Source organism: Cladophialophora yegresii, assembly GCF_000585515.1.
Source record: "Cladophialophora yegresii CBS 114405 chromosome Unknown aczIN-supercont1.3, whole genome shotgun sequence".
NCBI classification, from domain to species: Eukaryota; Fungi; Ascomycota; class Eurotiomycetes; order Chaetothyriales; family Herpotrichiellaceae; genus Cladophialophora; species Cladophialophora yegresii.
In genome coordinates this window covers 2,661,928-2,688,194 of record NW_006913047.1, presented here as the reverse complement: position 1 = coordinate 2,688,194, position 26,267 = coordinate 2,661,928, and the positions used below count along the sequence as shown (strand labels likewise).

The 26,267-nt window shown below is 54.1% G+C and overlaps 11 protein-coding genes across 11 annotated transcripts; 6 read left to right on the top strand and 5 right to left on the bottom strand.

The window, feature by feature from the left end:
- Positions 1-110: 110 nt before the first annotated feature.
- Positions 111-1,419, bottom strand: A1O7_04712 (uncharacterized protein; the record flags this gene model as incomplete). The annotated part of the gene is made up of 3 exons (XM_007758722.1): positions 111-912; positions 1,033-1,244; positions 1,321-1,419. The coding sequence occupies 3 exons, from the start codon at positions 1,417-1,419 to the stop codon at positions 111-113; spliced, it is 1,113 nt and encodes a 370-aa protein (XP_007756912.1).
- Positions 1,420-2,503: 1,084 nt separating this feature from the next.
- Positions 2,504-3,889, top strand: A1O7_04711 (uncharacterized protein; the record flags this gene model as incomplete). Its single annotated transcript, XM_007758721.1, has 7 exons — positions 2,504-2,903; positions 2,968-3,224; positions 3,280-3,307; positions 3,358-3,467; positions 3,522-3,553; positions 3,608-3,777; positions 3,834-3,889. 7 exons carry the CDS (start codon positions 2,504-2,506, stop codon positions 3,887-3,889), a joined length of 1,053 nt encoding a protein of 350 aa, XP_007756911.1.
- A 233-nt stretch (positions 3,890-4,122) lies between these two features.
- On the bottom strand, positions 4,123-5,298 carry A1O7_04710 (uncharacterized protein; the record flags this gene model as incomplete). The annotated part of the gene is made up of 1 exon (XM_007758720.1): positions 4,123-5,298. One exon carries the CDS (start codon positions 5,296-5,298, stop codon positions 4,123-4,125), a length of 1,176 nt encoding a protein of 391 aa, XP_007756910.1.
- Positions 5,299-6,201: 903 nt separating this feature from the next.
- A1O7_04709 (uncharacterized protein) lies at positions 6,202-6,887 on the bottom strand (the record flags this gene model as incomplete). Its single annotated transcript, XM_007758719.1, has 3 exons — positions 6,202-6,332; positions 6,386-6,493; positions 6,548-6,887. 3 exons carry the CDS (start codon positions 6,885-6,887, stop codon positions 6,202-6,204), a joined length of 579 nt encoding a protein of 192 aa, XP_007756909.1.
- A 1,172-nt stretch (positions 6,888-8,059) lies between these two features.
- A1O7_04708 (alcohol dehydrogenase) lies at positions 8,060-9,184 on the bottom strand (the record flags this gene model as incomplete). Its single annotated transcript, XM_007758718.1, has 4 exons — positions 8,060-8,689; positions 8,763-8,937; positions 9,037-9,062; positions 9,122-9,184. The coding sequence occupies 4 exons, from the start codon at positions 9,182-9,184 to the stop codon at positions 8,060-8,062; spliced, it is 894 nt and encodes a 297-aa protein (XP_007756908.1).
- Positions 9,185-9,953: 769 nt separating this feature from the next.
- A1O7_04707 (uncharacterized protein) lies at positions 9,954-10,791 on the bottom strand (the record flags this gene model as incomplete). The annotated part of the gene is made up of 2 exons (XM_007758717.1): positions 9,954-10,669; positions 10,719-10,791. The coding sequence occupies 2 exons, from the start codon at positions 10,789-10,791 to the stop codon at positions 9,954-9,956; spliced, it is 789 nt and encodes a 262-aa protein (XP_007756907.1).
- A 683-nt stretch (positions 10,792-11,474) lies between these two features.
- Positions 11,475-13,742, top strand: A1O7_04706 (uncharacterized protein; the record flags this gene model as incomplete). The annotated part of the gene is made up of 1 exon (XM_007758716.1): positions 11,475-13,742. The coding sequence occupies one exon, from the start codon at positions 11,475-11,477 to the stop codon at positions 13,740-13,742; it is 2,268 nt and encodes a 755-aa protein (XP_007756906.1).
- A 585-nt stretch (positions 13,743-14,327) lies between these two features.
- Positions 14,328-16,745, top strand: A1O7_04705 (dolichyl-phosphate-mannose-protein mannosyltransferase; the record flags this gene model as incomplete). The annotated part of the gene is made up of 4 exons (XM_007758715.1): positions 14,328-14,471; positions 14,525-14,658; positions 14,710-16,022; positions 16,075-16,745. The coding sequence occupies 4 exons, from the start codon at positions 14,328-14,330 to the stop codon at positions 16,743-16,745; spliced, it is 2,262 nt and encodes a 753-aa protein (XP_007756905.1).
- An 816-nt stretch (positions 16,746-17,561) lies between these two features.
- Positions 17,562-20,189, top strand: A1O7_04704 (uncharacterized protein; the record flags this gene model as incomplete). The annotated part of the gene is made up of 3 exons (XM_007758714.1): positions 17,562-18,331; positions 18,380-18,633; positions 18,682-20,189. 3 exons carry the CDS (start codon positions 17,562-17,564, stop codon positions 20,187-20,189), a joined length of 2,532 nt encoding a protein of 843 aa, XP_007756904.1.
- A 1,214-nt stretch (positions 20,190-21,403) lies between these two features.
- On the top strand, positions 21,404-22,903 carry A1O7_04703 (uncharacterized protein; the record flags this gene model as incomplete). Its single annotated transcript, XM_007758713.1, has 1 exon — positions 21,404-22,903. The coding sequence occupies one exon, from the start codon at positions 21,404-21,406 to the stop codon at positions 22,901-22,903; it is 1,500 nt and encodes a 499-aa protein (XP_007756903.1).
- A 996-nt stretch (positions 22,904-23,899) lies between these two features.
- Positions 23,900-25,603, top strand: A1O7_04702 (uncharacterized protein; the record flags this gene model as incomplete). The annotated part of the gene is made up of 1 exon (XM_007758712.1): positions 23,900-25,603. The coding sequence occupies one exon, from the start codon at positions 23,900-23,902 to the stop codon at positions 25,601-25,603; it is 1,704 nt and encodes a 567-aa protein (XP_007756902.1).
- Between the last annotated feature and the right edge of the window lie 664 nt (positions 25,604-26,267).

Here is a 26,267-nt window from a genome sequence, read left to right as displayed (position 1 = left end):
CTCTCACTGCCATTCAGTACGAAGAGTGCTATACCACTTACGCCACCATATGCTACGTTGTGCTGTGCTATGCCAGGCGACGCTCCGCTCCGCTCCGCGCCGTGTCTGCGCTACAACATATCCGGCGTAATCACATTACTCTGCAGCCCATCAATCAGCACCTCACGCATCGTCTGGGCACTCTTGACCCGTATATCCACAAAGCTCTGCGGACTATAAAACGCCGTATGGCAAGTCAAGGCCAACCTCCCGACCAACCACTCCTCCCTGTCCCTGTACGCCCTGATCAACGAATGCACGTTGTCCTCCGGGATCGGCTCCTCGGGAAGCACATCGAGTCCCGCGCCAGCAAGGATGCCCTCACGCAGTGCCCTTTCCACGGCATCGAGCTGCAACACCTCGCCACGCGACGTGTTCACCAAGATGGATCCCCTCGGCATGAGGCTCAAGAGGTCCCAGCCCACCATGTCGCGCGTCTCGCGCGTGCACGCGCAGTGGAGGCTCAGCGTCGTGCTCCGGCGGAAGAGGTCCTTGATGTCCTTGGTGCGGTCGATGCCGAGGGCCTTGTCCACGCCGTTGGGCAGGTAGGGGTCGTAGAAGAGTACGTTCCACCCGAAGGCCTTGGCGCGGAGGCACGCCGCGGTGCCTATGCGCCCGAGGCCCAAAATGCCAAAGGTAGCGCCCTGGATGCGGCTGACGAGGGGCGTCTCGAGAACCATCCACGGGTAGAGGTGCGGTTGGCGCTGGCGGTCGTGGTGTAAGAGGACGCCGCGCCTCAGCGAGAGCGCGAGCGAGAGTGCGTGGTCCGCGATCTCGGCCGTGCCGTAGTCGGGCACGTTGCAGACTGTGACGCCGTGTTTTGCCAGCGCGACGCGGTCGAGGCGGTCGTAGCCGACGCCCATGCGGACGATGCTGTGTGGCCAGAGTTTCAGCTGGGTTGTTCCTCTGAGGTTGTACTCCGCAGGTACTTAGACGAGGGATGGTACATAGTAGTTGTTCGGCCTCGACACCTGCGAAACGACATCGACTTACACTTTTAACCTAGGGAACAGCGCCACATCGGCGGCTGTGAAGCCCATTTTCAGCACCATGATGCCGTCGACCTGCTCTCGTAGTACTTGCGGGATGGTCGACCATGGTTTCGGCAGCGGCGTCCCGGTGGGGAAAAGGCCGGTTTGGAGGTATTTCACCTTGTAGGCGTGGGGTGGATTCTCGGTGAAGATTTTGGTTTCCAGTATGTCGTCCTAAGTTCTAGAGAATTAGTCGAACGGAGCATTCAAGCTGGAGAGGAGGGCGAGTGGAGTGTGAGCGTGAGAGTACAGGATAGAGACCATCGGCTTGAATAATGGTATATGTTGGAATGCCTCGGTCGTCTACCACTTGGGCCCTCCCGTTCGCTTGAGCCGCGTTTTCTGCCATTGCGACATCAAAGACCTGGCATTGGTCTACCATAAGCTGCCTTGATATTGAAATTGAAGAAGCCTGGAGAAAATGGATTCAACGTCGGGGATGCAGGAACAGACCCTAAACGATGCTTTGCCGACTCCGCGTCTTGACCGTCGGCGTCAATGTCCGACGTCGGCCAAAGCCGCTGTTCACGCCGCCAAGGGTTGAAGCACGGCAAAAGCACATATTTCTTTCTGTCTTGCGCTCACTCCGCTGTGATTGACCACTGCAAGAGTAATAGGTGAGCTTATCGTGTATCATCACCAACATCAGCGGTCTGGGTTGTGGTCTCCGTCCATCAATTAGAAGGTAGGTTGGCCACAGCACGTGGCTGAGCCTTCATCGCAGTGTAGCTGCAGAATTCGAGCTTCATGGCTTCTGAGTTTTTTTGCACGGGTTTTAGTTGTAAGACGGCTTTGCGAATCGAAATCAGACGCTGCTGCCGTCATCACCGACGCGCATTTCATCCGGGACCACACCTCTTCGCACCGCGTCCTACCTAATTAACATTCCAGTGTTCTTGTGCTTTGGCTCTGACTGTCCGCCCCGGATTGAGGAAGGCCACTGGGGGCCCGATCACCTGGGTCTGCACAACCATCATGGCGACGGCACTTGGGAAGCTGTCAATGGGAAGCACCAGAGGCATGAAGGACCGGCGCCTCGACGCGTTCTTTCCATTGAGCACGCAGACATCGTGAGCCTCGCCGCAGAGACAAGCCACTGCTCCACCGTATTCTGCGAGCGGTCACACTCGCTCCGACGTAGGCCCGCCAGGCGCATCATCCACACTTGATCCAAGCCGAGGCAATTCCAACGCATCCCAGTCAATCACCAAATGACCAATGCTACATCACAAGGATTTGTTTACACGCCTTATTCAGTGGGGTAATTCTGACAGGAGCTTTGAGTTCATTCTTCACCACGCTCGCTCGAACCATAAGGCCAATTTTCAAACCAGTCTTGGACGGTTGTTGCCCTCGATCTCGTGTGAGAAAAGACCAAGCTTGGAAACCAACAACTCCTGTGCTCAAGAGGCAGCAAGTCAGCCAGTCCAACCATGACACGCACCCACAAATCGGTCATTCTCGCCAAACGGCCCAAAGACAACATCATCCCAGGCGAGACGTTCAAACTTGTCTCCGACAACCCAACCCCATCGGCCAGTGATTTAAAGGATGGAGAAGTCCTCTTCGAGACCAACTACTTGAGCATCGACCCTGCCATGCGTGGCTGGCTCAATGATACGAGATCGTATATTCCGCCCGTAAAGATCGGAGAGATCATGCGTAGCGGAGCCATCGGGACGGTCAAGGCCAGCAAGTCGTCCAAATTCCCGGTTGGCAGCTATGCGACAGCTACGGCGGGATGGACCGAATATAAGATTCTCAAGGACACCGAGCTGCAGAGAGTGGTGGTACCGAAAGGCGGGAGGTTAACCGATGGGTTGAGTGTTTTGGGTACAGTATTCCATGCTTCGTGTGGTTGAGAGCCACACGCTTGACGCTAACTCGTTTGTGCTAGGAATGACTGGTCTTACTGCATATTTTGGCATCATCGACGTCGGCAAAGTCAAGGCTGGCGACTTTGTTGTCGTGTCCGGAGCTGCGGGCGCTACCGGTAGCGTTGTCGGCCAGATCGCGAAGCTCAAGGGTGCCACTGTGCTGGGGATTGCTGGTAGTAGCGACAAAGTCCGGTGGTTGAAGGAAGAGCTGGGATTCGATGATGCCCTAAATTACAAAGACAAGGACTTTGCCAAGAAGTTCAGAGCCGCGACCAAGGTGAATATTGACCAAGCTGGAGACCACCTCGCACGCTGACCTGACCCCCAAACAGCATCTGATTGACGTGTACTTTGACAACGGTTAGTGACAACCCTGCTGCTTCGCCGTTAGTATCTCACTGTGGTCCTAGTCGGCGGAGAAATCCTGGATATGGCGTTAAGCCGAGCGAAACCACATGCCCGCTTCGTTATGTGTGGAGGTATCAGCCAGTATAACACCTCAAACCCGCAAGGACCAAAGGTTGGTTGGCACCAGCACTCTCTTGAGAATTAAGTCTAACAAGCGCGTGTGCAGAACTACCTGATGATTGTATCCATGCGGATACGGTAAGTTTTGCGCACTCTGGCGCACTCTAAGTCCAACCGCTAAGGTTATCGCAGCATGGAAGGCTTCATCGTCTTCGACTACGCGAAGGAATACCCCCGCGCTCTCAAGGATCTGGCGCAATGGCTTTCCGAGGGCAAGATTAAGAGGAAAGAAACCATTATCAAGGGCGGCTTGGATCAAGCGGAGAATGCGCTCCGGGATTTGTACAATGGCGTCAACACTGGTGAGTCGAGCCCCAAGCGTACGATGACAATATCACTCACTGCTCACGCATTCTAGGCAAGTTGTTGGTTGAAGTGAAGCCTGCGGAAGAGCAACTCAAGGCGTCCTTGTAAGATAGTTGGCGTGGGGTTTGTTCCAAAATTTAACTCTGGGTTTTTACACTGTACTTTGCCTGCTTTTCAACGGCGTGGCGACCAGTGAGGACCTACTGTAACGGACCTCGACTATGAACCAACCACAAACGCGGCGTGCACAGTGGGGATCATCTACATGCACTGTATCACCATAACCACGAATATCCATCATGACCAGCATTCCGGGTCCTTCCTATGAGCCATGCAGGGCATCACCACAACTTCTCCACCAAAGCTCTGACGGCCTTCAACGTCTCCTCGTCCTGTGGCGTTTTCTCCTTCTCCGGCGTCAACCCACCCGTCGCCCTCGCGCAGATGACGTCCAACTGCTCCCTGCCCACGCCCCTCTCCGTCAAATTCGTCTTCAACCCCATCTCTTCCACAAGGCTTAGAATCTTATCCCCCACAGCATCACTGTCCCTGAGATTATCACCGCTCCTCTGCCCGGCCCCGGTGTAGGGCAGGATAGCAGCGACGTTTTCTGCATTTTCGGCACTCTGTCGCGCCTTAAGCTTGACGACGTGCCCCAGCGTCAAACACGACGTGATTCCATGGGGGATCCCGTATGGACTCCCCAGCGCGTATCCCAGCTGGTGACTCAGCCCCAAGGGGCCCCTGACATTGAGCCCAAAGAACGCCAAGCTCGCATACGCGGCGAGGAACAGACCCGTGATGGTGTCCTGGTCCGAGGGATCGGCCTTGTATTTCGGCAACAAGCGGAACAATTCCCCGACGGCGTTGAGCGCGAGGAGCCGGCACGGAACCCACGTCGCGGTCGGATGATACTGGGCCTCGGCCGCGTGGTCGAGGGCCCTGAACCCCGTGGACAGGAACAGGCTAGGAGGCGTATGTAACCCAAATGTGGCGTCATAGAATATGTATTGAGGGTACGTATTGGGGTGAGCGATGCCGGTCTTGACGCCGTCGGCCCGCGTGTAGCCCGCTGCGGCTGTGCATTCGGCGGCGCTGAGCGTGGTGGGGATGGCGATGTGGAGGAGCCACTTCTTGTGGTCCGGGCTCGTTTCGTTGACGCGGTACGCGATCGCCTTGGCCGAGTCGATGGGTGAACCGCCTCCCACGGAGATGATCGTGTCGATCGTTTCGTCTTGCTTGACGATCTCGGTTGCCTGGTCAAGTTGCGCGATGGGCGCGTGTTCGCGGATGTTGCTGAACGTGCCGGCGTGGTGGGTCGGCGTGAGGAGCTCCTCGAGCGATTTGATCAGCGGGGTCTTGGTCGCGAGGGAGGAACCCGTGATGATGAACGCTTTGGAGTTTTCGGTCGGGAGGGCTGCGAGCAGGTGGTTCTTCACGACATTGGGACCGTAGTATAGACCTTTGAGGTTGTTGGGGCGATACAGGCCTTGGAGGGGCTGGAGGCTCGAGTCCATCTTTGTTGCGGTCGATTTAGCCCTCGCTTGACTGCCACTGAGGCCGAGACCGAAACTGAAGTTGCTGGCACTACTTCGTACTCTGGGCGCTGATGAGAGGTGAGCTTTTGTCTGCAAGAGGCGGCGCATCAGACTCTCCGGTGGATTGTTTGCTCTGGACTGTGGTAAGAGCCGGAAGACTGAAAAGAGAAAAACACGAACAAAACGAGGAGCATGGAACTGTGTGAACCAGGTGAGGTTGGATCAGGTCGCTTAAATCCGACCTTAGAGCTGGATATACGAGTAAGAAAAGGATGGATGTATGGATGCTCAAGCCTTATTTGGTCTGAACCGTGCTTGGCATATCTAAGCATTTGGAGTGCATGATCACATAACATAGTGACAATATCACGACTATTGTGTGTCCGTAGCAAGTGTAATCAGGAGAACTCTTGTCGTCATATTTGGTCAATGCGCAGTCACCTAATCCTCTAACCAGTCGAGCCAGTCTGTCGGCGAGCCTGAGCGAGCTCGGTCCGATGCCCCGCGAACCCCGCACAAGGCTGTGTACAGAGTACCACAGTACGAGAATGACGAGCTGCTGAGTGGCTGCTGCCAATGGCAGCTCACCCACTTAGCATTTCTCGGACCAATATTATGCAGAATATACTCCGTACATCAATGTAAAGCCGGAATTTCGACGAGAAGTTGAAGTAAAGATTGAAAAACGAAAAGAAAACGAGGACATCCTAGAAATTAATCTATGATTGATTTTTGTTACAGATGACGATGCAGCATCGCTCGCCGGATGCGGACCCTAGATTAATGCTTGTGCAAGCAACGCAATGTTTGAACGCCGCTGATCATGATGCCGTAGTATCTAATTTTCCCCCGTCATGGTAAGGCTGGATCCGAGAAATACTGTCAGACCGCCACTGGTTGGAGCTGAACGCGGGAACAGGAGCTCGGGGTCTGCAAACCAGTCACACCGAAGCCGTTGTTGAGGTACCCGTTGACTTGGAAGAGCTGAGGGACACCATGCCACCAATCGCAGGCTGAATTGTTGTCAGTACAATCCACGTTGTCTACACGGTGAAGAAGCACTTACCCAGCCAGCCACCGGTACTGCCATTGTACTGAAGCCCAGAAGAGTTGAAGAAGAATCCAGCATTGTAGGTCGGTAAGGCGGAGATACTGATGGTGACTTGGTTCCATTCTAACAGCAGTGGTAAGTATTGATACTCCTACGACAATGCGAATGGCAACAGACCCTGATATGGAGCATCCTGGACCGACAAAGGCCATGGTCCGATCGTGTTATTCGGATAGGTCATGAGCTGTTGAGTCCCATTCAAGTAGCCCTGCCAGGCAATGGACTTGTTTGAGGACAATGCAGCATCACCTAGACCGGCACCAGTATGGTATGAGTAGACATACAGGTTGGTCTTGTTAGACCCGCTGTCTTTGTGTGCGCCATTGACCACTTTTGTTCGGAGGTAGTACAAGGCTGGTGGTGTAATCGTTTGTGTCTGTCTCGTGTCGAGTGGTGATGCAGTAGTGAGGGACAAGAGAGACAACAGAGACGCCGTGAGGATAGTGGTGAAATGCATGATGTTCGGTTTGCCGAGTTGAGTGTGTGACCTGGCTCACAAAGGTGGTTTAATTGCAATAACGAAGCTTTAGTCGGTAAGTGATGTCTTTGGATGGGTGTTGGAGCTCAATCGGCCGGTGCCTGAAGACGACGGAGGATATTTTAAGGTCAATAGAAGATCCTAGCACTTTATTCAGCTGTGCCTGACTTGAAGAGCCACAGGGTCAATCATGTGGAGGGCCAGTCCAGCCGTTGCGGTGCCATCAGACAAAAGGTAACGTGAGGCAAGTCGACGGCAAACCGGATAGGTAGCATGGGATGTGGATAGAATTTTAGCGGTGGCGACGAGGTCAAGCGAGCAAAAGGCGCATCCTCTCAGGTATAGCTGATGTTTCCAGCCAATCAGGTGTCAGCTACCTTCTAAGGGTCCCGTGCTTGTGCAAGGCAGTGTCGGCTGTCAGCAGCGTGACGAGTCGGAATCTGCCAATCAAGACATGATTAACGCAACTCTTCGTAGCGGCAGACCGTGTCTGCATGTGCTGCCTGAAGTTCTGCTGCACGCAAGAGACATGTCACTCAGTCAAATCCACCTCTTCTTGATTCGAGCTTTGTGTGAGAACTGTGCACACGAGGCCCAGTGCTGATGAAGAGTATGATTTTACTCGTACTGCCATCGATGGCTTTCTCCAGGGGCAAGCTGCACATTGATCGACAAAAGGTGTGGTTGATATGACGACGGAGCTCCACTACGAACAGTCGAGCATGTCGAGATCGGGATCCTGGAGGATTTGAGATTGTGGGCACTGTGGGGTAGACTCTGACTACTGCAGGCCATCGATCTGCTTTTGACATACTCCGTACTCAGAATTATCTCGTACGAGTACGGGGTACAAAGTGTGGCGGTCCAGGCGACGTAGCACACCGAGAATAGCTTTTCGCATCGTTCGAGGCGTTCTCGGTCGAACGCCCCCAGCGACCAGAGGCACAGACAACGACTCCGTACTCAGACTTACTCTACTGAAAATCCAAAGTTCAGAAAGGTTTTATTGCTGTAGAATGTCACTCAAGGTCTGTCTTGACCGGTCCACCGCCTCGAATATCTAGTTTCAGAAGCTTGAAGCGGCGGGTTTGCTTCTGAGAACAAAAAGACGATCGACGCAACGCCGTGGCACGTCACGCCTCCAAGTCTTCTCATGACTTGTCATTCGCGTCAAAGACATGGCCCCAGAACGCTCTGTAATGCTTCTTGTTGCCTTCTGTGCAAATCTCTTCAACCTCTTTTGGCGTGAGCTTGAATGTGAAAACCCGCAGCACGTCGCTCAAGCGCTGCTCCTTGGAGCTTGTGGTAATTGGCAGGACGTCCTGGTCAATAACCCATCTTATCAGTATCTCGCTCGGATTGACAGCATACTTCTTTGCCAGCGACTCCAGCAAGGCATCAACAGGACCTCCTTTGGCCTTGGTGATCGGTGTCAGTGGAGCATATGCCGCCACGCGGATATCTTTGTTCTTGTGGTAAGCTAGCAGATCTCCGTGTTGAAGATACGGGTGGAATTCGATCTGGTTAATCGCTGGTCGCACTTTGGCTGTCTCAAGAATGGCGTCGAGGTGAGGCTTGAGGAAATTGCTGACACCGATGCTCTTGGCTTTCCCAGAGGCCAAGACGTCTTCCATTTGCGCCCATCTCTGCTGAAGTAATCTATTGTCGCCTTTGGCGAAAAACGGGGCGTGGATCAGGTACAGGTCGACGTAGTCAAGGCCAAGCTTCTTTAGACTTCGGTCAATGGCACCTGGAATGTCATCGATATGTGTAATGACTTTCTATCAAGGTATCAGCATCTGTGGCGTGCACACAAGAACGCAGGGCTTCGTAGGCTGAGGAGAAATAACTCACGGTTGTAATGTACAGTTCATCTCGAGGCACTCCGCTCTGCTTAATAGCTATACCTTGTTCTTCCTCGGTGTTGTATACTTCGGCTCCGTCTAGGTGTCTGTAGCCGACCTTGATAGCCGTTTTGGTTGCATCAATTGTTGCCTGATCTTTAGGTGAGTTTGGATCTGACTTGTACCTGTGTGAACCCCACAGTCAGCATTGGCCAAGAAACAATGCATTTGGAGGTTTGCAAGCTGTCTCAGACACTTTGCGGGCCAGTGACAAAAGGACCTACCAAGCGGTGCCGAGACCATAGCCGATCTGATCAGCGTCTAGGTTAGCAACACCTGTTAGGACATGCAAGAAGGTTGTGAACTTACAAATGGTATCTTGTCGCCGTCAGGCAGGGTCAGGTCGGGAATTTTAAGGTCCAACTTGGCCATAGCGGAGATCAGGCGTGTGTGAGAAGGCTTGTTTGGTCGTGTGCAGGAGGTGATAAAAGGTCGAACAGTTGCTAGTTGTTGCTTGGAGCGAAATGCGCAAGCCAACAGTGTCGGGAGACGAGTCATGTAATCACAAGAAGAGCATGCGAAAGCTGGAATGGTATTTTGCGAGAATTTTACTTGCATTTCAACTCGAGCGAGGTCGAGGCTTGCGCGTATCCCACCTCACTCCTGCTTCGGGGTACGTCAGTATTCGACCCCGCCAGGTCGTCCTGCAAGTAGCACGTGCACTGGGCGATAAATCACACCTGTGCCGGTTTCGGCTTGTGGAGCCCAGCTGAAGGAAATCCCCGCCCATAAACAACTCGGCTCAGCTTCAGTGATGTGCCAGCACTTCTCTGGACGAGCCACCCAAGGGCGGTGGGTGTTTTCTTCTTCGTTAGCAGCGTCAGCAAATGCTGGCAGAAGGATCACCCTGTCCTCACTCAGCAGCGACACTGGCAGATTGTGAAGGCACTCGCAACATAAGCAGATTCACATGCAAGGAAGACCGCATCTTAATCGACACCTCGATGCTTGTAACCCGGAGGTTGCCCGATGGTGCCACCACCGGCAAAACGGCCGCGTTAGATGAATCCCGCCGACAAGAGCCATGCTGCCTGCGCATCAGAGCATCTGGTGATGAAGGTATGTGGTAGCCTAAGGTGGTTACCAGGCAGCGGCACCTCCCTTTAGGACACACAAAACAAATCAGTGATGTTGACCAGCATCAGCAACACCCTCTTCCTTGGCCGCTCCTGATGGTATCATTCATGGTCAGGTTGACTGTTTTGGGGGCTTTGGCCTCGTCGCGACCTCCGCCCATGCCGTAACCTTTGACTCCGCTTCTTCTGTCGTTCAGATCATATTTACCCGCTTCGATGTTCTGGTATATTCTTTCTGCAACCTCGAGGAAAGCCTTTTCAACCCCTTCGCCGCTTTTTGCACTGGTTTCAACGTATTTGACGATGTTTTCTCTCCGACACCAGTCCTCCGCCTCTTCTTTGCTCACAGCTCGCTTGGTGCCTCCTTGGACGTCGGTGGTTTGTTCAGCCAAATCCAATTTGTTCCCCACCAGGATAACGACAATCCCTTCTTCGGCGATCTGGCGCAAGTCGTTGAGCCATTGAGTGACGGACTCGAAGCTACTCCTTCTGGTGATATCGAAAACTAAGAGGGCGCCAGAGGCACCTCGAAAGTAACTTCTTGTGATGCTTTTATATGTTTCTTGTCCAGCGGTGTCCCATAATGACAACTTCATCTTCTTCTGCTCTTGTTTGCCGCCATGACCCTCGCGGCCGTTGGGAGCACCGAGGTCTAAAGATGCGTTTGCGGGAGGGCCAACAGGAACTATTCTGCTTCCAAACTCGACGCCAATAGTGACATCGTGAGAGGCGGAAAATCGGCCTTCACAAAGCCGAACCGTCAAGCTGGACTTGCCAGTACCTTGTGCTGATCAGATGATGGGATACAGGCGGCGGGATAGCGGACATACCTGAGTCGCCTATACAGACGAGCTTTGCAATATAGTTCCAAGGTAGCGTTGGGGCTGGCGTTATGTTGGGCATTAGATTAGGGACGACGAGTAGGGGAAAACTGTAATGTCAAGTCCGTTGGTCGCCCGAAGCCCTTTTGAACACAGGACGAATTGAATATCTGAACGAGGTTAAAACAATGCGTGAATGGACACGAGTCCGCGGTCAAGATATGGCCAGACTGAAAGCAATGCGTGAACAATGACGATGACACGCTCGTGTGAGTGCGGAGCGCGTGCCTCGGGAGCTGTCGTGCCTGGCCCAGATTTCCAGGCGGCGACTGCCAACCAAAGCCTAAAATCGCCGTGCCTGTGGTTTGACCCGCTGCCTGGAACTTTCAGCCCGGACCATCCACTGCGCCGAATTTGGCTAGTCATGCAGTCACAGGCAGATGTCCGCTTCCGTATCAAGGTCAGAGGAGAGTCACGAACTCATCGTCTCCAAGCAGATCGCCGACTCACCAACCTACACGTCGTCTTGACCAACGTATCCGAGCCAGACAGCCATCATCTGCACATAGCAGCGCCTACCTCATTTCCGTCGCTTGGATTCATCAATAAACCATTATCAACTTCCAGAATAGTCATCAATCTGTGCTTATCACAACCACTACTCACCGACTGATACATCTCGTGCTTCCTGCCTGCGGGCAGTATGTTTTCCGAGTGTAAGACAGGTGCTCTTCTGTCTCAGACTAGGCGCCCGGGGCTAACACAATGGCAGATGCCTCTCGATTTCTTGCACAGTCTCAATCACGCCTCACATTTGCTCCCGCACCAGCAGACGACCGTCAGTCTGGGAGACGACCAAACCAGACGTGGAGATCAACTACCGCTTCCAGGACGCTGAATCCGCGTGCCGCGAACCCTTACCAACCTACCTCGTCCCAGATATCTAGCTTTCCCTTCGCTTCACGTCTGAATCCGCAACAGGCGCCTTTATTTTATAGCGCGACAGACGAGTTCCGGGAAGAAAATGACGAGGAGGAGCACGAACGAGAAATAGCAGATTACTATGCTCTTCAGCGGTCCAGGCGACAGCTAGGGGCAAGCGATCTCCGAGCTTCCTCGGAGATTGACGGAGGCAGTGGTTCGAGTGTGGTCGGTGCGAGCAGTCATGGTGACGAGTCGCGTGACCGAGGGCCGGGTAGACCTGGTGGCATCAGGAGTTCCTGGCATGGGGGTGTACCGAATCCACGACGAAAAGGAACCGACCTTGAAAATCTAGCAGAATCAACAGAGTCACAGCTCGACAATCCCAGTCCTGAATCAGAGCGAAATCTGATGGTCGACGTGGGCTTGGAAGACACCTTGAGAAGCGGATTTGACGATGATCCGCCCGAAGACCTTATGGAAAATCCTCCCTCCGTACAACAACTACGCAAACAGCCACCGAAAGTAGATGACGACTACGACTCCGATGCGTCAAATCAAACGAGCACCCAGAGACAACTGCTGGGCTATTCGCGAAATCATTCAGGTGACCACGACTCTGTACCAGATGGCATTCCACCACCACAGATCCAACAACCACGGCATGACGCCTTCTTTGGACAGCTTTACTTCCTCTTGCTTGCCGCCATGTGTGCGACATGGTTTCTCGTTATGCTTCATACTCAGTCGCCGGGCACGAAACAACCCCTTGGTGACACAGTTTACACAACGTTGCACGGCTCTTTCTATCTTCTAGCGACATATACCCTTGTAGCGACTTTTATTTCCTTGTTCTGGCTGGCTGCCCTACGATCATACGTTCGATACTTAGTCTACAGCATCCTGGTGGCAGTTCCCGTCATCCTCTACTCCTTCTCACTTTATCCGCTCATCTCCAGCTTCAAGGGCTCTTGGCATGGCTCCAGTATCCAGGATACCGTGATGAGGTGGAGCTCATTGGTGCCTGCTGCTCTAGCCACACTCTGGATTTTGGCTGTCTTCCGAGGGCGGCTGGTGATGCAGAAGGCTATCTCTATACTGGAATTTGCGACAAGGATCCTAGCGGCAAACCCGACGCTGGTGCTCGTCGGGTTCGCCGTTCTGGGATTTATCATCAGCTTTACCTGGGTATGGCTGTCCATGTTCACGAGAGTCTTCCTTGGCGGGCATCCATCGACTCGCTCAGCGATCAGCAAATTCGTTATTGACACCTCTACGTGGTGGCTGGGAGTGTACTTCATCCTGGTGTATCTCTGGACGATTGCTATTGCGTTTGGCATGCAGCGAACCATCACGTCGGCCACTGTGTCACAGTGGTACTTCCACCGATTGGCAGTACCAGCTCCAACACCTCAAGCCATTGTCAAAGCAGCGCTACAACACTCGGGGACGACTCTTTTCGGCACCATCGCTCTATTCACGGGCTTGAGCCTTATGGTCCGGCTCCCGTTGATTGTCCTGCCTCGGCGGATGACTATGCTGATTGGCGTGGCGATGTACTCGCTAATCCCTAGTCCGGTTGCGGTGCTGATCAATCCTCTCACACTAACCTATGCCGCAATACACTCCCAACCACTTGCTGTCAGTTCCAGAGGACTTTTGCAGATGCACTTCCTCGCGCCAAACGACGCCACGACGACCCTGTATCTGAATACGTTTAATCGGAGGGTAAGAGACGATGGATGGTCAAATGATTCGACCCCTCTTCTTCCTTATCGACTAGCTAAGCTCGTCCTACACGCAACACGGTTCATGATGTGCCTAGCATTGGGGTTCGGTGGATGGGTTACAACAGCACGGACATTGAGACTCGAGGGTGCAGGGGTGCGAGGAAGTGTTTACGCTTACATTGTAGGACTAGTTGCCGGAGCCATCGGCTGGGGCATACTTGGAGCAATGGAGGGCGTGTTGGCATGTATCGTGGATGCGGTGGTGGTATGCTGGGGCAGTGAAGTTGGCAGCACCGGCACAGGAGAGGTGCGGTATTGTAGGGAGGCGGGAAATCTGTTCCGCGACGATGATTACACCGGCGGCCGTGTCAGCCTAGCTTAACACAACCACTACAGCAGCTGGATGCTGCCAGACACTTGACTAGCACTCGATTAGTAGAAGTGAAGCCGAGTCGAAGGAAAGAATGCATTGAGCATACCTAGGTATGGACGTTAATGTATCCTGGACGTAGTCTGTATGCGATCTATAAATGGCATCTTCTTCACGTGTCGAAGGCGACGGTGGAGAAGCGAATCCCCTTTTTCTCGAATACGCCAAGTGGCCCGTTCAATTGATTCACGTCTCTCCCTCCAGGCGCATTCAGCCAGCTCGCAATCCGTTCACACTTCCAGATCTGTTCCTCACCCTGAAGTGGATTTAATTCCTCCGTAAAGGCCACTTGGTCGCAGGAGTGTTTCTTCTTGCTTTCTCCTTTATTTATTCTTCCCTGTTTGTTGGTATCTATCGGGTACGATTCTTACGGACACGCGTTTGCTCGCAGGGTCCCCTCCCTTCGAATCCGTCCGGCCCCAACTTCTTTTTGTCCACCGTGGAAGTTACACGGCTTGCGCGAAAATTTGACAAACCTCGACCCCTTTCTCCGAGCTATCCTCTACGGCTTTAGTGTCTTCGATATCGTCTTCGATCATGGCTACCTCGAAGGCCGGCTACACCACTGGTGCAGGGATGGATGAGGCTGAGGTGCGCCGAAGAAATGTTGCCAGCTATGAGAAGGCCAATGGTCAGCACGTGTACAAAGTTGAGGCTGAAGATACAAAGAAGTTACAGAAGGTTGGTTCCATACATCCACGTCGAATAAGCGTAGTCTAACAGCACATCTCTAGCCCCAGGCCGGCTTCATCCAGTTTCTCGATGAGTGGGAGTTCTTGATTGCCCCCATCATCTTCACAGCATTTGCTCTCTTCACGAGACTATGGCGGATAGGACTATCTCCCATCGTCACCTGGGACGAAGCTCAGTAAGATGTGCCCCACGGTCTGAGGTTGTTCAGCGCTGACACTTACTCCAGCTTCGGCAAGTTTGGATCGCACTACCTCAAGCGAGAGTTCTACTTCGATGTCCATCCTCCTCTCGGAAAGATGCTTGTTGGCCTGTCGGGCTATCTAGCTGGATACAATGGATCCTTCGAGTTCAAGTCCGGCGAGACATATCCGGAAGAGGTCAACTACACCTTCATGCGCATTTTCAACGCCATGTTCGGTGTAGCGACGATTCCCCTCGCATACTACACCGCTCGCGAGCTCAACTTCCAACGACCGGCCGTGTGGCTTGTTACTCTCATGGTTCTTTGCGAGAACTCGTACGCTACCATCTCCAGGTTCATCCTTCTAGACTCCATGCTTCTTTGCTTCACCTTTACGACCGTCCTCTGTTGGGCCAGATTCCACCGCCTGCAACACAAGAGTTTCTCCGTTGAATGGTTCCTGTGGTTGTTCCTGACAGGACTGAGCATCGGATGTGTTTGTAGCGTCAAATGGGTCGGTCTTTTCGCTACGGCACTGGTTGGCCTCTACACTGCGGAAGATTTATGGAACAAATTTGGCGACCTGAAGATGCCAAAGGTTGAGCTCGCGCAACACGTTGTGGCTCGCGTCATAGGGCTGATCGTCGTTCCCATACTGGTCTACATGTTCTCTTTCTACCTTCACTTCCTGATTCTCGAGAACTCTGGCCCCGGCGATGCTCAGATGTCCTCCCTTTTCCAAGCGAACCTCCGTGGAACCGAAGTCGGCAAGGACTCACCCCTAGAGATTGCCATGGGATCCAAAGTAACCATCAAGAACATGGGCTATGGTGGTGGTCTCCTTCATTCTCATGTCCAGACGTACCCCGAAGGCAGTGGCCAACAGCAGGTTACCTGCTACCACCACAAGGACGCCAACAATGACTGGTTCTTCTGGCCCAACCGAAGTCAACCAGAGTTTGACCCAGAAGCACCCCTCAGTTTCGTTGCCGACAAACAGGTCATTCGGCTCCTCCACGCTCAGACCGGCCGAAATCTCCACTCTCACCAAGTTGCCGCCCCAGTCACCAAGGCCGATTGGGAAGTGTCTTGCTACGGCAACACGACTGTCGGCGACGAAAAGGACCATTGGCGGATCGAGGTCGTCAGCGATGCCGCGTCCTCAGATCGCTCACGGATTCGGACTCTGACGACAGCCTTCAGACTGAAGCACGTGGAGCTGGGTTGCTACCTCCGAGCGGGGACCGTTAACCTCCCGCAATGGGGCTTCAAGCAGATTGAGACCACTTGTGTCAAAAAGGCGAGTCCCCGAGACGTGTACACACACTGGAATATTGAGTCTCATGTCAACGATAAATGTAAGTACCAAGCTACCAGTACTGTATTGGGCCTCATTAACTTTTCGAACAGTGCCACCTGGCAATGCTGCACAGTACAGGTCACCTTTCCTGAAGGATTTTGTTCATCTCAATGTTGCCATGATGACTTCCAACAACGCCCTCGTCCCCGACCCAGACAAGCAGGATGACCTTGCATCCAAATTTTGGCAATGGCCTATTCTCCACGTCGGCCTTCGCATGTGTTCATGGGATGACCAAATCACAAAGTATTTCTTGCTGGGCAACCCCATCGTTTACTGGGGCTCCACAGCATCGCTCAGCATCGCTGGTCTTATTGTCGCCTGGTACCTGATCCGCTGGCAACGGGGCTACAGGGAACTCAGCCAAGTGGACATTGACCAAATCCATTACTCCGGCATCTACCCTGCAATTGGCTGGTTCTTCCATTACTTCCCCTTCCTGATCATGGGGCGAGTTACCTATGTTCACCACTACTATCCAGCTCTCTACTTCGCTATTCTGGCAGCAGGTTTCTGCCTTGACTGGACGACACAACGCCTTCACAGGAACGTCCGCTGGGGAGTGTACTTCATCCTGTACGCCGTGGTTATTGGGTTATTTGTGCTGTTCAGCCCGGTAGTATTCGGGATGCAAGGCAGCAATCGGCAATATGCATACCTTAGGTGGTTCGACCGATGGAGGATCTCAGATGCCAAGATGGGTGAGACACTGGCAGCATGATGAACATTGAGGTTGGCCTTTCCTTGTCACAACTAATGCGCTTTTGAAACGAAAGCACGCAATGGTCCCCCAAGGCCACCTGTGCTTGTGGTTATGTTGGCGACGGCGTCGTGAATGGGCAAAAGCAATATTTAGAAAGCAAACCTTTGTAAAACAGATGACTCTTTTTTCTCGGTCTTGTGCTTTGCGAACGATGCAAATCGTTCCGAAATACGGCCTCGATGGACGGCATCAGGAGAGAAGGCCGAACCTTGGATCTTGGCTCGAATAGGTCAAGTTGCATATTGGAACGGCGCGGGCAGTATTTCTCCCCTTTTATCTAATACCTCAACCCGCACCTACGTAGCATGCTCTTTTGAGTGTATGTATGTCGTACAATCAGCAGCCACCGGGATAGGTCATTATGGAACCAAAGTACCTAGGTAGAATCGGTCCTGGACTGTGCCGAAATCGACAAGGCTGAGCGCCAAGCAATCGGTCACTGGGCTGAAGAGAAAAGACAAATAAATCCTGGCGAATGGAGTCGGCGTGGGCAGCTGACCAATGCCATCGAACGAGAACCCGACGCGAAGCGGGGCCAACGTCGGACTCTCCCACCACCGCCATAGCCATACCAGCCTCAGCTCAACTCAATTCACTCTCAGTTCGCGCTCAGCCTGTGGAGCAAATATCCTCTCCCTGTGGGCGATAGCAGCATTCCTCCGTAGTCTTTTGTCTCGCTCTTCAGTATGTCGATTCCGGCATAACCCCAGTTGCAACCGTTCCGCTCGCCCACCACAACTGCATGTCTCTACTGCCCACGCTGCCGTGCCAAACATGGACCACCAGCAGCGCGACTCTGCCGCGCACAGCCCTGGTGGTGACTATCCTGACGACTTGAAAATGGATACTATGGCAGATGGCAGGGTTGAAATGGCCCAGGAAGAGATAGACGCCATTATTCGCAATAAACGAAAGGTCAGAGATCCCAAGGCGTGTTACGCCTGCCACCGTCGAAAAGTGAAGTGTGACCGCAACCTGCCCTGCGATTCTTGCGTCAAGAGGGACCACCCCGAGCTCTGCTCATATGAGCGACCTACGAAGAAGCGCCGCATTGCGCTGTCGGGCGCATTGAACCCAGCCGATGGGGCTGCTTCCGAAAGTCCAAATCAGCAGACTGGGCCCAACATCACCGTGCCTCGCGAACAGTGGGAGCGTCTCAACAGAGAATTGCAGCTACTGCGCGAATCAGTCAAAGCCGAACGAATCTCCCCCGGCGCTGCGCATTCAGAAGAGGATGTAAATCCCACAGGCACACATAGTCGGGGAGACGAAGCCGAACGAGAAGGAATTCATGCACCGAGCACACAGATGGGGACAATGCATCTGGGCTCAAGATCCGTGCTGGCCTATATGATGGGCCTGGGCAGGACAAAGACCGCGCAAGACACCGCCAAATCTCTACTGGAGGAGAATATTCTCCCAAAGTTGGGTCTGGACAACGAGAGTGCAACTTACCCTTTCGTCGATCTGTGGAGCACCGAGTCCAGTATGCAAGATGTCGATGGGCTGTGCAAAGCAATTCCGGATGATGAGCTGTGCAATGAGTAAGTTAGTCACGAAGTTATCCAGTGCTGTTGACTCACCCAACCCAGATTTTTTGTCGCATACCGGGATATTGCCTGTACCATCTATCCTGTCGTTCCGGACGTGTCGGGCTTCGAGGATACCTTGCATTTCATGCTTTCTAATCGCTCCCGGCACATTCGCGACAACCTCGAGTTGGATCCCAACAAACCCTACGGCGTTACTTTGCCATGGCTAGCTCTGGTATTTGCCGTCTTTGCTTCTGGCTCCCAATCTTCCGATCGACCAGCCAAAGAACGAGAGCTTACCTCGCAAGTCTACAGTAAGTGTAAAGGCTAGGCACTTAGCTCCTTTGCTGACCGTTGAACAGTATGCTGTTCCTACCAAGCCCTCCGCATGTCCAACTTTCTTACCCATCCTTGCCTGGAAACTATTGAAGCTTCCTTGATTATTGGCAACGTCCTCTCTTACAACATGAACCCCGGCGTGGCATACATTTTCCTTGGCATGACCCTCCGGATGGCCTTCTCAATTGGTCTCCAGATAAACTCGCAACAATTTACTGACGCCGAGAAATGGACCCGTCGCCGCATCTGGTGGGCACTCGCATGGCAAGATTCCCACTTCGCTGTTAGCTACGATCGACCTACTTCCAGTGTGCTGTGTATCCCTGACATCCCTTACGGGAAATTCAGCTCTCCAGGTGACCGAAGCTATGCGGAAACAATGTTTGCCATCATCCGACTCACGCAAGAAATCGTCCGTGAAAGACTCCTCCATACACGATCGTATATGTCGTGGGACCGAATCCAGAAGTACACTGAAGAAATCACCTTCCATGTCTCCCAAGGGGCAAGCTATCTACGAAATCGCGACCTCTGCTATAAGATGACGCAGCACCTCGAACGCCTCGCCTTGAAGCTGCACAGCTGCTACATCACCTCTGAACTCTGCCGACCTGCTCTCAAGGAAGCGCCTTCATCCTCCAACGTAGAGAATCTGACCCCAGTTCAGTCGCCTCCGGGGTCCAGTCGACGAAAAACGTCAGGAACAACGGGACAATCTCCCAGCACATCGAACCCTGACCCCTCCACGCTCTCCCACTTTCGCACCATGTGCATACAAAATCTCGAAGGCGCGGTTGAAGCCTACGTGGAACTACACTCGCTCTCAAAGTTCGCCTCGCGCAGCTGGATCGGCATCCAACGATCTATCTCCGCCGCCTTCTTGCTGGGCACGTTACCCGAAACGTCCCGCGATCCGCGCCGTCTTGCGCTCCTCCGTGAACTCGAACAAGTCATAAGCCAGCGCACGCATGAAGACCCGACATTCGACCTCCCACCTGACGCGAGTCCTTCGGCGAAGAGGCGGTTCAGCAACGAGGCTATGGAGGGGCAAGGACCGCCTTTGGCCGAAAGTCCCCACTGGGCAAGGAGCATGTCAAAGTCGCTGAACGCGCTGGGGAAATTGAACGCCGCGCTTGCCGGGCCAAGACCCACGGCGCCCTCGAAATACAGCACAGGCACATATCCACCACAACCCTCCTCCAACTTATTTATGACTGCGGGCTCGGGTCTTCCGGCAGCAACCTCTCCAACGACGCAACCGCGATATCCGCCTCTGGGCGCCGGCGGTGTTCCAAGCGTGAGTGCGATCAAGCAGGAGGCATACTCGCCCTCTCTCGCCACGAGTAGCACGAACGGCCTCCTAGGCGGCATGAGCAGCGGCACCGGGAGTCTCGGGCCCATCACTCCAGATAGTACTGGGTCGTCTAGCGGAGATTGGAATTTCGGCAATATAGCTGATCGGGCGGCCGAGTACGTTCAGGCACCTCTCTGGGGAGAGGGAGGGGTCGGCACGATGTGGGATCGCTTCTGAACTTCCTTCATGCACGCACTGATGCTGTGGTGATGAATGGAGCGAAGGGCAATAGTATTCGCGTGAAGCAGCACCGCACAACGAATGCGCGCCGATGGCAACCATGCCACCAGGGGTGGAATCGCCTCTCTTTACGGGAAATATAGCGCTGGACGAAGTCGCGTGTGTGTGCTTGGACAGCTGTATCAGTCTACTTAGCATGCTTGCTTGTTTGCCTGTGGTCTTGCCTGCATGCTTCGTTGTTTGGGAATCGGTTGACTGAGCTCGTCATCTTTCGTACACCAGCAGCCCCTGGTCGGACACACGTCACCGCCACGGACACCTGGGCCCAAGTTGCGATGGCAAATGCTTCTCGGATCTGCACGGCACCGCAGAACAAGAAGTGCATCGTTCCCAACCCTACTTTCAGCCGGGCACAACTAGCCTCTAAACACTACTTCGCTGGGTATGTGATTGGAGGATTGATATTGCAGTCTCCGGACTGAGATCACTCCGTCCTGGTATTATCCTCTCTAACAGCACAGGCCAGTAGCGAACGTACCGGTATTCAGCGGCGACAATACACCTGGTCTTGGCACCAGTTCGGGACCACGGCCTGCCGCTTTACGAAAGCATCATGTGACCTGGCCCAACTTCGGCTCTGCCTTAGCGTGAGCTACTCAGCCTACTCAGGCAGCCCCTCCCCCTCCTCCAGATTCCCACCCACAGGACTTCTTGGTCTACCGTGTTAAGTGCCCAGAACCTTCAACGGGAGGATCCTTAAACGGACTCCGGTCTCTTTCTCTGGAGGAGAATGGACGCAGCTGAGCTCGCTGCACGGATGTGGCTGCTTCATGCATGTACGCTGTGGCCTTGAGCGTCTGGACTTCAGCCCTTAACCACAGCTACTCACACCAGCCAATTGCATCCAAGATTGAAAGTCATGGTTCACACTCCTGCACAGGGAGAATGGACTGTGCAAGCGCTCGTGGCGTCCGATGCTGAAGGCTGAAGTCTACAATATCATGAGTGGCTGCCTGAGATGGCCTTTTCTCGTGGACTGTGGCTGAAGGAAAATGCGATGGAGGGGAATGCGAATGCATATATAAACAGCTCTAATCAAGTGAAGCTCTCGCTCTTGCCCACGATAGTTGTCATCTTCTAATACCGTCCATAGGTCTGCGTCTTCATTCCGAGGACTGTTGCCTCCAAAAACCTCCCCCGAGTCCGTAGCAATGGCGCCCATTGACTCCAGAGCGTTTCTCAACGTGGACAAGGACGCCCCCACATGGAAACACAGCGACGAAGTCATAATCGATAGGAATGAAGCGGGCCAGAATATTGTTCGAGCAATGACTTGGTACGAGCTGGAGTACAAGGACTACATTCTCAAGTTCACCCTGAGCGTCTTTGGCTCTCAGCCCGACGCAGGCTTCGCCTTGTACATTGGCCTGCACGGAGGAGGCCAGGCCAAAGACTATGAAAACAACGATGACTGGCACTACTGGAGCACCTACCACGCGTCCAGCATTCAGTCTCGAGTGGAAAGGAAGCCTGAGATGAACGACAACGAGGTGAAGAATTCCGTCCAGCTCGGCGCCGTCTACGTGGCTCTGCGTTTCGCCAACAAAACCGGCACGGGGAAATACGACGGCAACACCTGGGACACGCACTTTACGCCACCCGCTCAAGTCCTGATGGAGAAGCTCGTCATGCGCATGCTCCTGAAGACTCCTTTCACCTCGGAGGACGCTTCCAAGAACCCTTCATACACTCCAAGCTCCAAGGCGACCTCGTTTGTCGACTCGAACCAGATCTACCTTTTGGGATTCTCGGCTGGCGGCGATGCCGTCTACCGTCTGTCCACCAACCTGGCTGACCGATTCGCCGCGGCCCACATGTCCGCTGGCCACCCTGGGGACGTCCAATTCGACAATCTTGCCAACACGCCTATTTGTTTGCAGGTTGGCGATGAAGACTCCGAGTACGATCGCAACACGTACACGGTGGATTCGGCCTTCACGCTTGACGCTCTCGCGTTGCGCCACTCTGGCTACTATGCCCACGATTGCTACGTGCACGTTACCACACCAAAAGCCAACGAGCGGGCACACAACAGCTGGAGTGCGGTCGAGTCGGGCCTCACTCGGGGCCCCATCCTGACAGACCTGCACACCTGGCGCCTCGACCCGGAAAGAGGCCAGCTGTCTCAACGGACGATGAATACCAACGCGATCGACTGGGTCAGTCAACACGTCCGCAACCCGCTACCGCGCAAGGTGGTGTGGAATCTCCGGACCCGGCCTGCGCGCGACACGGAAGTCGACGCCAACTGGCCGAGCAAGCGCCTCTTCTACTGGCTGTACCTGCACAAGGACACCGACTGGTCGACCACCTTCGAGGCGACCTTCGACGCCGCGAGCAACTCCTTCTTCCTCAACCGCACAGACGCTCCGGCCGAATTGGGGTTCCTGTTGTCCGAGGCCATGGTTGACTTTAGCCGCGACGTCACCGTGTATCTGCGTGGCGACGGCAAGAAAAGGCAGCTTTTCGGCACCTACAAGGTCGGCGTCAACGAAGAGATCAAGAAACAGACGCTGGACGCTCGGGGCGATGACAAGCTGGTGTATGCCGCCGCGATCCGGTTCAAAAAGAAGACGCAGAAGCAGGCCGACGGCACAACCAGGGAGTGGGTCGACGAGGCCGAGGTGGCCGACACATTATTCACGGATTGATGGGATGCGCGGGGCGGAAGTGAAGAATCCACAACGCCTTACGAGCGAGCGGCCAGGTATGTCTCACGGAATGATACGAGAATAGAGATTTGGTAATTATAAATCAAATAATGTTTTCAGTTTCCCACAAGACCCATTTTAAAGTTCTTTACAGTACCTGTTGAGCCCGGTGTTACAGGACGTGGTATGCAAAGCCCCCCAGCGTGTCACCACATCACTAGTGGCGGGAACGCCTGTGCCTCGCCAGCATCAAGGACGATTTGTACGCTCTGGGTTGGGGGATCGGGTAAGACTCGGATCTATCAAAACATATATGTAAAGATCCGCGAGAGGGTACCTACGGTGAATTACATTTGTTGCATCATCTATTATACAGTAATTGACCATGGCTGACCAGATACGTACCTAGGTAAATCATCCAGGTACTGCGACGTATTCTGCGTGGACCCCAGAACGAACGAGAGTGTCCAACAATCCTTCGCGCAACTCACTCGCTAGCAAGCTCGAGGTGGGGGAGAAGGTTGAGGGTGGTGCTGGGCTCTCTCCTGTTCTGCGTGGCATACGGAGTACTGTGTACAGGATGACCACTGTTCGTGGCTTCATGTGTTGATGTGCTGATGTGGCTGATGCATTCTCCGGCGCATCAGGAAACGCCACTTCTCGCTCTTCCGTTTTATCTCTTTTTGTCCATAGGACCCTGAGCCCGTCAAGATAGATATGGGCTTGTCAAAGGGACGATTTGAATGGCGAAGGAAAAGTCGATGGCGGGCTTGGAATACTTGTAGTTCAAACACAGTGATCGTGGGGCATGCTTGAGATGATTCATACACAGTGATCGTGGGGAGTTGGTTGTCGAGGACTAATTATTGTAAACATCTCTTCTTACCCCTAAACGTGGTATTTCTCTCCTCTTCCTATCTTCTGTCGACAGGCGGTCCAATCCAAGACATTTGGAACCTCGACCGGATCAGCCCTGCTCACGTCAATTTGGACAACATGGGCGACGCATCCACGCCTGCTGCAGCGCCTCGACCGGATCCCCCACCAGTCCAGGCGGGTCTACCTTCTGTTCACCCGACTCCCTCGTTCTGGCAAACGTCCCATCCTAACTCTGTTAGCCACCACCGGTCTACACCGGATCTACCTGTCCGTGCAGACCTCGTGGTCATCGGAACCGGCATCTCCGGGACATTTGTGGTGGATGAGCTACTGGGCGAACTGCAGTCAGATGACTCCACACACGTAGCGTCGTCGCCCGTGACTATCTTGGTGCTCGAAGCAAGGACCCTGTGCTCAGCCGCGACGGGTCGAAATGGGGGACACCTCCAACCGGTCGTGCACGCCGCGCCGGCCAGCATCCTCGACTTTGAGATGGCGAACTTTGACCACGTTTCCGGTCTCGTCCGCTCCGGTAACATCCAATGCGACTTCCGCCGTCTCTCGGGCTGTCTCGCATTCTGGAACAGGACGTACTTCGAGGAAGCGAAGAGGGATCTTATTCTGGCGCGCGCAAGGCACGCTGACTTGGTCAGCGTCGTGGAAGACACAGAGCAGCTACGGAAGTTGGGATTGCAAGGCGGTGTCAAGGGGGCTATTGTACAGAGCGTCGCCGCGAGCTTGAGCCCTTACAAGCTCTGCGTGGGCGTGTGGCAGAAATTGCTGAGCAGCTTCGAAACGACGAGGAACCAAAGCGGCGGAGATGGAACGTCTGAAGGCATCGGCAAAGACCGGGCCGTGACTCTCAACCTCCAAACGACCACGCCCGTCACCTCACTCGACATGGTGGACACTCTGGGCGGTGAAGGATACAGATGGAAATTAAACACCCCTCGTGGCTTCGTGCATGTCAAGTCCATCATCCTCGCCACGAACGCGTACACATCACACCTCCTCCCCGAATTCGCGCCGCTGATCCGGCCCGTCCAGGCGCAGATGTCTGCGCTGATCCCTCCGCCATCTCGTAAGCGTAACCAAGAAAGAAGGCCGGTGCTCATCCCGATGAGCTACGGCTTCGAAGGCGTCGGCACCATGGACCGCGTCATGTCCGACTATCTGGTCCAGAACCCATTTATGGCCACGGCAGCCTCAGAGCAACAGCACCAGACAAACACGGCATCCGCCTCCCAAGACATCGGAGACGGACAAGGTCATGGAGGCCACCTCATGTTCGGCGGCGGGCGACACCTAGCATTCAACCATGGCGAAGGGTGCTGGGACGACGACTTTGTCGACAAGAATGTAGAGAACTATCTACGCGGTCTGCCTGAACGATTGAGTCTGGCGTTTGACGATACCGATGACATTGACACTCGCAGTGAACACGACCGCGACAACAACAATCCAAACCCAAACCCGACCTCTCATCCCCCCGCTCCCAGTCTAGACATTGCGGCCTCATGGACCGGAATCATAGGCCACTCCGCCGACGGACGCCCCTGGGTCGGCCCCGTCCCAGACCGACCAGGCATATACTTATGTGGCGGATACACAGGGCACGGGATGACCAGCGCACCTCTCTGCGGGAGGTACATTGCGCGAGTTGCTCTCCAGGACCTACGTTCCCAGCGAGGAAGTGAGCCCCCCGGACTGGCGCCAGGGGATGGAAGAAGAAGGAATATAGAGTCGGGATTGGAATTGGACGTCGATGTGCCAAGGGAGTATCTGATCAGTCGCGAGAGGATGGAGAGGCTGTCGCGGTGAGACTAAGGACGCGGGAGGAGTACGTGTCTACTAGGTACGGTGTGTATATCCCTTTATATGTTTGGCGCTTCTATGGTGTATGTTTAGACCGAAGCCAGACAACAGTTGGCCTTCGAGCGCGCTTTACGCCCCTTCCATTGGTCCTCTTCCAGTGTAGAGTTCGGGAAGCAGAAAGCTTGCATCGAACTGGGTGATCGAGCGTCGTCTGGCTAGCGGGACGGCGGAAGGACCGAGGACGACTCGCATTGGTTGATCGGTAGGCTGCAACTGAGCTGGCTGGTTGAGCGTGGCTGATAACCGCGTGTTTCGCCTGTTGGAGGCTCACGGTCAGGGCCGACTTGGCGTCTGGGTGGGCGGGCGTATTGGAGCACTATGCTTCAGCATTGTATATGGTAGAAAGTGCGAACTACGGCGAAGGGGGAAGATTGGGTAATGAACGTCCGATACAGACTGTGGATAAGCTGGAGGAGCGCAAGAAACGCGAGGAAGAAGAGGAGCGGACGGGTACTTTTCGACGAATCTGATTGAGTCATTGTTCTAGTCGTCGCAAACACGTTTCACCATCGCTGTGGCATGGCTCACTGTTCACACCTCTCTCAGGCGTGCTAATCCCATATCCAAGGTACATGAGAATGTCATCTGTCTGTCCAGATACTCCAACATT